General features: G+C 51.4%; 1 protein-coding gene across 1 annotated transcript; it reads left to right on the forward strand.

The window, feature by feature from the left end:
- Nucleotides 1–1,706: 1,706 nt before the first annotated feature.
- LOC104081531 (RNA-binding protein Raly) lies at nucleotides 1,707–7,491 on the forward strand (the record flags this gene model as incomplete). The annotated part of the gene is made up of 2 exons (XM_009584315.1): nucleotides 1,707–1,962; nucleotides 7,419–7,491. Coding segments are annotated over exons 1-2 (329 nt in total), but the record flags the coding sequence as incomplete, so codon positions are not given.
- Nucleotides 7,492–9,494: the final 2,003 nt, after the last annotated feature.

The raw sequence follows: 9,494 nt of genomic DNA on the forward strand, positions 1-9,494 counted from the left end.
AATGGGGCTCACCTGGCAAAGGGGTGAGATGGGCATAATGAAGTTATCCCCCCTAACAGGTTTAGGGGGAGATAGGAGCAACCAGAGATTTCATGTCCTGTGTGGAAGCTCTGTGCAGGAGAAGACAGGGGAGATGGAGGACTTAGGTTCTCTGAGAGTCCCAAAAACCATATCAGGAAACATTGCAGCTTTTTCCCAGGCCTCTGTCTGTCTAGTGAGGAGTGTAGGAAAGACTAACTGTGCAGTTTTGGGCTCAGCAAAGCCAGAGCATCTCACACTGCCAGTGTCAGTGCCTCGGGCAGGCTGGGCTGTGGGCAAGCGGAGCCTGTCACGGCTTGGGGACCAGGGTGACCAGGTCCACGGGAGCTGCATCCATGCAGCCGGGCGGCTGCCACCATCCCCACCTCGGACCAAGCTGCTCAGACAAACTGGGGCTTTGAGCCCAGAGAGCCAAAGCCCCAAAGCCAGGCGGTGCTTTAGCTCTGCCCAGCGCCGAGGCAGACGCTGGGGACTACCAGGGAGGGGACACCACGGCCCTGCGGTAGCAGCGCGTCCCCTGTGTAGGGCAATAGGCTCCGTGACTGCCTGGGGTCGTGGACACCCCGGTGGCATTGCCCCGGTGCTGGGAGTACCTGCCGGCGCTGCTGGAAGGGGCTGGGGAAGCGCAGCACTGCAACGTGCATCATAAAATCCCTGCCACAGCTCTGAGCTGACTTTTCCCAGGTGAATACCACGCACTGTGTATGCAGCACACAGTAGCGATCCCAAAGCATCCCCTCTGTTTCTGGAAAATGAAAATCAAACTGATATCTTCGAACCACCGTAATTTTTGCTGCAGAAATGTGAGCAGGCAGTGTAATAGGCAGCCAGACTAGCTTTAATTTCACGCAATTTCCAGCCCTGTCCCTGGCTGCTCTTTGTCCTCAGAGGTGAAGCCTGTTCTCAGGGGCTGCCCATTAAATACCCCAGGCAAGAAACCCAGGGGATCACACCTTGCAGCTATGGGAAGCGGGTTGGAGTGGCTTCCAGCCGATCTGGCTGATGGCTTAGTGATTCCCAAGCTAACAGTGACACCTCCTGTTCGCACAAAATTCAGCTCAAAGCCCAGCATGTAAATGTGCAGGCAGGCAGCAGAGTGCAGATATCAGACAGGAGCTCATGGGCTGCTCCGCCACTTAAATCTCTTCATTTGCAACCAGAAAACTCAAGTCCTATTCCAGCTGCAAGTGCGGATCCACGGGGACGAGGCTGTCCCTGTGCGTGGTGAGAGCTGGAGGTGCTCAGCAGGGGAAAGCCTGGAGAGGTGGGCATGAACAAAGGTGCTGAATGCAAACTGCTTTAAAAAGAGCAGTCCTTTGAATTGTAAAAAGGTAAAAGCTTTCCTATAATGGCATTAAAGCGTTTACTTAGATGTAAAATTTATTTAAATCTTGTTTTGTCCCCCAAAAGCAACCAGCTTACACCCAGTGTCAGCCTGATAAATGGGTTTCCAGCAAAAGTTTTGTGCTGGCTGTGACATTCCCCTCCCCAACACAGAGGGACTCTCTGGAGATGGGATCCCCCCAGCTGTGATTAGTTGAAGTTGAGGAGCTGGTTCCCTTGCTCCAGGCTTGCTGGGAGATTTATCCCCTGCCCCTTTTTGTAAGAGTCCAGCAATTCCCCTGCACGCCTTCCTGACCTCCGATTTGTTCATCCAGGTGTTCAAGATGTCATTGAAGGTGCAGACAAGCAACATCACGAACAAGAATGACCCCAAGTCCATCAACTCCAGAGTCTTCATTGGCAATCTCAACACAGCCGTGGTCAAGAAGTCAGATGTGGAGACCATTTTCTCCAAGTACGGCCGAGTGGTGGGCTGCTCCGTTCACAAGGGCTACGCCTTCGTACAGTACTCCAACGAGAGGCACGCGCGTGCCGCTGTCCTGGGCGAGAACGGGCGTGTGCTTGCTGGCCAGACGCTTGGTAAGTCTTCTCTTAAGCCATTTTAGGTGTCCAGGTGCAACACAGGTTGGTTGCTCCCAAGGGGATGGTCAAGGGATGGCCAGTCCAAGGTGAAACTGGGACATCAATTTGCAGGTCGGGGTCAGGTCCAACGATGGTGAGCGGGTCAGACACAGCCCAGTGATGACCAGGCAGGTCTGGGGCCAGGCTGGGAAGTCAGCCAACGGGTCAGGATCGGCAGGTCCATGGCCAGGCACAGGCATGGCTGTGAGACAGCTGGAGACCAGCACTCCTACACCACAGCTCAGGTAGGGGCTGAAGGCTCCTGGGTCCCATGTGGGCAGGGGTCAGAAGTGAGGCTGGTCTTGGCCATTCAGGCATGTTAGTACCCTCAGGGCTGTGACACTGTGGAACAAAAGCTCATGTAACGGGCTGCGATTGTAGAAGCTAGAACACAGTTCTGAATTATCCTAAGTCCTTGTCCTTGATCTGGTGGGGAAGAACAAGGGTGGGAAGAGACATTGCCTCGTTCTCTTTCTGGACCAGGCCTTACCCTTTGCCTGTCAAGAGAGGTGACAGTCTAACTCAGACTAGCTCAGACTAACTTCAGCCAGCTGATGTTAAATGAGATAACTTCCCCCCAGACACATGAAAGTCTCTCATCTGCACTGCTGATAAGAAATAACAAACAAAACCACCCCAGCTGCTCCCAGCGGCATTCTTATTTTGCAGATTGCTCTGAAGCATCACATGCTGAGAAGCTCTTGTCACCAGCTCTAAGCTGAGAATTGGAACTGGAGACATTATTTTTAATGAAAAATTGTTGTTTCTAAGCCTGCTGCGGGCAGTGGTCATTGGGCACCCAGGAAAGCGATTTGCAGCCCATTCCCACCCTGCTTCTGGCACAGCAGTCTGAAATAAAAAGTTGCATCTCACATCTGATCTTTAAGACAGTGTGCTGTTTCCATCCATGGTTTACTCAAATACCAGAAACTTCTTTTCACTTCTTTTACAGTCCAGAGAGCGGAGCTGCAGACCGAGGCGAAGTGCAGTGTGCCAGGGATGCTTCCAGCCCAGGCATTGCCCCGTGCAGAGTCCGTAGCTGTGACAAAGAGGGCCTTGGGGAGCAAAGGAGCTCGTTGTGATGCTCCAGACAGATACAGGAGATGCAGCTAAGAGACAGGCAACATGTGCCCACTTAGCTGAAGAGAGAGATGAAAGGTTTACCATGATAGGAACATCTTAGTCTCCTCTCAGTGCTGGTCCCAGACATCTGGCATGCCAACAAGACAAAAGGACTGTACTGTAACTGGGAGTCCTATATATGTACTGGATGCGGTGCAAATTCAGCTCCCTTTCATCTGCTTTCCCTTCACGGGCCAGTCTCACCGCAGAAGAGCTCAGCAGGCTTTCCTTTGCTGCTCATGGACCAATATAAACACAGGGATGCTCCCCTTTCAGGAAAATCCAGCAGAGAAGAAGAGCTGAACAACGTGGTTAGAAAACGTCTTTGCACAAAACAAGGTAGAAAGTCCCCCCCCTAAAAAAGAGGAGGTGGTGGCCACATAGTGGAGAGGAAGGACAGGGTGGGACAGGCAGGGGACATGGCCGACACGTTGCTGAAGGGACTGTCCCTGCTTCTGTTCATGGGCAGGGTTTTGGGGAGGTCCTTTGAGGTGATGATAGAACTTCCCTCCCCAGGCGGGCAGCGGGAAGGTAGGCTGCTTTCTGCCCTGGCAGCTCCAGCCAGTAACTTCAGCAGGGTGCAACCACGCGATCCCGTAGAAGAGCTGCAAACCATGACTGCCAGGGAAACGGCTGTGTTTGGGGTGGCTGGAGCTCATGGGGCATCACCGCCTGCATGTTGGGGTAGCATGGCTCGAGGCAGTGCCCGGTGTAGGGGCAAAGTACCCCCAACCTGCTCAAGGGCAGCAGCTTGTTGGTAGTGCAAGGCCACCTGTCCCCAGTGCCAGCGGGTGGTCACTCAGCAGGACAGCATCCCCGTCCGAGTCCGGAGCCAGTCCTGCATGGCAAGCACTTGCTGTAATGACTCAGTCGTAGCAGCCCTGCATGGCACAGTTCGAGTGAAACTGCCTTTCCTGCCTCAGCTGTTCAGATGGGAAAGAGAACTGGCACCAACGTTTTGAGAAATGTTGTGGGAAAGCATCATAGTTTTGCATGTGCCGTGAGCGCTGTGCCTGAGTCGTCTGAGTGGGCATGTAGTCTAAGGATCTCATCTCTCCCCCAGCATCCATCAAGGTTCTTGCAACTCCTTCTGATAGATCATAGAAAAGCTGTCCTTGCAGAAACCCTTACGTCAATGACTCCAGCTCTCCGTGGTACCTGCCCCTCCAGGTGCGCAGCTGGCTGCGCTGCCGTGGGACAGTTACAGGCACCGGTGGTGGCAGGAGGGTTCAGCCCTCCATCTGCTCCCGAGTGCCAATGATGATTTGCAGGTAATGTTTTCCAGCACATGCCAGAATGAATGAGCAAAGCAGCAGCATCTTTCTAGCTTGCATCTCCCAGCTAAGGTCAGCTCTCAAGCTAAGTGGTCTAATTAATAGCATTTATTCAATTTTTTTTCTTCTTCTTCCTTTGTCACCAGATATGGAAACAATCAAACTTGCATTTTAATTGATCAGCAAGATACTGAATGCATCACAAAACGGAGGTGTTTGAGACCTCATCGCGCTCTACAACTACCTGAAAGGAGGTTGTAGCGAGGTGGGGGTTGGTCTCTTCTCCCAGGTAACCAGCGATAGGACGAGAGGAAATGGCCTCAAGTTGCGCCAAGGGAGGTTTAGACTGGACATTAGGAAAAACTTCTTTACTGAAAGAGTGGTCAGGCCTTGGAACAGGCTGCCCAGGGAAGTGGTGGAGTCACCATCCCTGGAAGTATTTAAAAGACGTGTAGATGAGGCGCTTAGGGACGTGGTTTAGTGGGCATGGTGGTGTTGGGTTAACAGTTGGACTTGATGATCTTAGAGGTCTTTTCCAACCTTAATGATTCTATGATTCTGTGATTCTATGATTCTATGAAACCACAGCTGTAGTCCATCATGTGCTGGGACATGGACTGCTCTTCCAGGCAGGTCCAGGCAACCTCTGTGCCTTCTCCAGAGGCTCCCAGACACCCCAGTCATTGCAGGAGGCAGTTACCATTGCAGTGAGGGAAGCTCTGCACTGAAAGCTGGATGCACACCATAACTTGACCTTACCATATTGCCTAGACAAAGCCCAACCTCCCCGTTTAGTGTGGGCAAAGGTGCCTGGATATGAGCAGGAGGGGTGGATACTGCCATGGGGTGGCAAATGGGTTCAGCGATGCAGAGGAGGGTGCCAGATGCAAAGTCTGTCCAGGTTGATGTGCATGCTGAGCTCTTGTCTTTCTTTGTTCACTGTCAAGGGAATCCTGAGGGATCTGATTGCTCGTCACCACTATAGGTTGGAAGTATAAATTTCCTGGTCTGTGTGCATGCCCCAATAAAGGCTCCACAGTGCCATTTCTAGCAGTGCATGCCAGCAAATTGAGCTAATTGTTGTCATTATCCACCATTGGGCTTTCATTGCGTCTCCCTTGAAGGGTGTTAATCAGCATGGTGCTGTCATTAGCTCTTCATTTTTCAAGAAAAGTGACTGGCAGCTGGAAAGAAGCACCCTGACAGCAAAAAGGGTTCACGACAAGGGAGCTGAGCAAGAATGTGTTCAAGGAAGCACCAAGGAAGCGTTTATTCCTCTCTTCCTTTGCAGCAAACAGCATTGCCAGAAGCATTGCATTGCTCAACAGACTCAGAAAGGCAACCGCATGCGTGATGTTCACACTGGCAGCAGTTGTCCACCGACCTGTCCTATGGCCGTGCACATTCTTGCTAGCGTTCAGGCTCCGCACTCTTCTGCATTCCCCTTAGCAGTTGAGTATGGGAGGATGGAGGGTGAAAGACAGCAAAGAAAACACACGCTCTGCTCTGAATGTGCCTCCAGAGGAACATTCAATGTAGTGTCTGAGCGACACCCTAATACCACACTCGTTATGCAAGCTTATAAATAGGCTAAGCTCCAGCTTCAGTAGGAATGATGTCTCTTGCTAGACCCTAAAAGGCAGTCCGAGGAATTGCACAAGACATTTGGGCAGTGGGAGCATGTCCATGCTCCTCCGGAGCCGTGTCCCACGTGTGCAGCCTGTTCTCCTCCTGCTCAGGTTGTTTCAGCAGTGCTGCAGCTTCCTTGTGCTCCTGAAGATGATTTTCTTGGTTAATAATGAAGTCAGCACCCTTTCACTTCGGATCACTTTGCAAGCTCTTTATTTTGATGGTGAGCGGACCAGCCCCTCCACATTTCTCCATAAAGTCCCTTCATGCAGCATGAAAAAAGCAATGATTCGTAAGCTTAAACCCGCTGAGTTTTATGGCATGTCCTGCAAGTCCTGAGGAGGTGAGAACTTAAATACCCCAGCTGGCAGTCACAGATCCACAAACCCTGCGCCCCAGATGGAGACCTTCAAATCCACCTGCACCTCAGAGGCTGTAACTCGTGCCACCAGCTTAGCATGAGGACCTGCCCCAATGCTGTGGGGCAGCCCCTGTCCAGCCCTGTGCCAACGGTGTTTTTGGTCTATGTAAGGAGATCCTGTCTTGCTGGGCTCAGATCTGGCACGCCCAGAGGTCTGACACCTATTTAGACAGAAAGGACCTGAAGAACAGAAAAAGTTTAGGGCTGATTGCAGAAACCAGCAGGGAATTTGCTCACTCCTGGGCCAAGAAATGAAGAGGGGGTGAGGCCTTGTGCTCCCAACAGCTCATGTCTCTGCGGTTCTGGGGGCCACACTCAGCGTTAGATTGCCAGGCTCTCAGCAGCCTCCATGAAATTGGCTGTATCGCTTTATTCTCACGTCAAAAGCACGTTTGGCACTGAGTCCAAGGAGAGAAATTTCCTCGGCGGATTAGAAGAGCTCATTCTCACCTCCCCTGGTAGAAGGTGCTCCCCCGAGATAAGCTGGGGTGGCTGCAGGTGTGTGCCCGCACCCCGCGCAGCTTTTAACGGGGGTGCCTAGCTCGTGCTTAGCGTTCATTTTCATTGGAAGGAGCAAGGGATAAATTGTTAGCAGTTAGCAGCGTGCAGCGGTTTTATATATTGTCCGTGCCTTATCATTACAGCAGCGAGTTCTCCTGAGAAGCCTGTCCTGAATTTGTGTGTATGGGTTAGACCACATGTGGGGCGTTGACTTCAAAAATAAATGGTTAGTAGCTTTGTAAAGGAAAAGGAAGAGGCTTGCTAAGTGCAAGAATATATTTGTCTTCTTTTGGAGGGCCAGCAGGGCCCCAGACATGCTAAAAGCAGGTGGAAACGTGGTGGGAGGTGTGGAGAGCTTGTTTCTGCTGATGGCAGGGCTGTGCACAGCCTCTCTTGCTCCGTGGTCGGCTACAGCTCCCAGTGAGCGCGGACGTGCCGTGTCATAGCTGTGTGTCCGTTCATTGCAGATATCAACATGGCCGGGGAACCTAAACCCAACAGACCTAAAGGGCTGAAGAGAGCAGCCTCCGCGTTGTACAGGTAGGTCTCCACCGTGCCACCTCCCTGCGGCGAGGTCTCCAGGCTGGTGTTTGCCTTCCAGCTGGAGCTGATTCTTGCACCCCCCGGCTGCTGCCCCGAGCTCCCTGGCCCCTACCCCAGGCAGCCCTGGGCTGCTGCTGCACGGTCAGATCTTCTCCTCCCATGGGCTTCTTGGCCTTTGCAATGCCCCTCAGCGGTAGGCTGCAGGGAGAAGAGCCAGCAAGAGGCATCAGCGGCAGACCCAAGGTTGGCCATCATCCATGGCGTTGTGGGACTCTGCCAGGGCATCATCCAACCTGTGAACAGTGTTGGACCTGGAGATCGTTGGAGAAAAGTGGGCAGTACCTGCTTTAACTACATCAGAGGTCTTGAAAGGGGTGTAACAAGAGGAGCACTCCCCTCCAGCCCCAGCTCCTCCAGCTGGGGAGTAGGAGGGGGGCACGGTGGCATATGTTGGGTGTGGGGGGAGAACAGGGATAATTTAGGAAAAGACACTGGAGAGAAGGGCAAGAGAAGAATGACAGGAAAAGGGACAGAAGAAAGAAAGAAGGTGGGAATCCCTTGGGGCAACAGATGGAGGTGGGCCAAGGAGGTGGCTGGGGGAATCCCAAGGGAGCTGTGCTGCGGAGCAGTGACCAAGGGATCAAGGGAACAGGAGGGACAAGTGGGACATGGAGTAGGCCTGTGGGAGATGCAGGGTGTTAAGATGTCAGAGTGAGCCTTCAGTGCCGCTGTTGCCAGCTCTAGAGACTTTAGATTTTCACAAGAAATAAAGATTTTCATTTAAGCCCCAGAGTCTGGAGTCATGGGAATATGGGAGAAACTCATTAAGTTCTTGCTCCTGAGGTTGCAGAAAGGAAAACTTGAAAAGGTATTTGGAGAGTACCCTGCAGGTTTCAAGAACCCAAAACCAAATAACAAGATCCCAGAATGTGTTTTATTTATATATTTATATTTTTTTATGCCAGTCTCATGGTATGGAGACTGGGGCACTAAGTCAGGATTTAGAAGGTGTGATGTTGGGAAGGAAAGACTAAAATCAGTGTCACGGTTATAGGTGGGCGTAATAAAAAAAGGAAACCATGAGAGAACTGTAGGTTTTTTGACAAAAAGAAAAAAAAGTGAGAGGGATGAAGAGAAATGAAAACACCTATGGTTCAGACTCAGCCACGCAGTCCAACACCAGTGTGCTACGAAATGGCAAACGTCAGTGGTGGCACAGGCAAACCCACCAGAGCTTCAGAAACCTTCCCACCACCACCCCCAAGGCGTCTGTTGAGACCTTCCCCGAGTCTCTCAGCTGAGCTCTTCCTTTGCAGCTTTCACCAGGCAAGTTTTTCCTCCCACCTTGGCCCAGCTTGGCCCTTCACCAGAACTTGGCCCTCTGGATTCACAGGGGACGCAGTCGAGGGGAGGTGGACTCTCTGTGCACTACCCATGCTGATGTGTGGAAATAGAGATCACACAAATCTTTCTATTTAGCTGCAGGTACACTACTTACATGGTGCTGGTAGCCATAATGCAAATCAATTCATTCCATATATCTTGCAATAAAGAGCGTTTCATTTATTTTTCGTCCGTGCCTTGACCGCTAATCCATTTCTGTTGAAATGACCAATATTTCAGACTTCCAGGCTGCCATGTAGATGAAGAGAGAGCAAACGAGAGATGTTTGCTTCCTCCCACAAATATGGATAGGCTAAAATATGGGCCAGAGAACTACACTGCTCTGAGCTTCAGCAATATTTCATCCCAGATTGGTGACAGATTTAAACTTTGCCATCTGGACTAACAGAACTTACGATATCTCACGGAAAGCAGGGAATCCAGGTTTGCTGTGAGCCGCGGTTATAGCTTCCTTAACCATCATGAATTTTTCTAAATGTTAGACTTCAAACATCACAGCACTATAATTTATAGAAATGCTGTGTTAAGCACGTAAGATTATTTTTTCAAAGGAAGGGAAAGAAGGGCAGGGCAGGGAAGGGCAGGGAAGGGCAGGG

Source organism: Fulmarus glacialis, unplaced genomic scaffold (assembly GCF_000690835.1).
Source record: "Fulmarus glacialis isolate BGI_N327 unplaced genomic scaffold, ASM69083v1 scaffold30548, whole genome shotgun sequence".
NCBI classification, from domain to species: Eukaryota; Metazoa; Chordata; class Aves; order Procellariiformes; family Procellariidae; genus Fulmarus; species Fulmarus glacialis.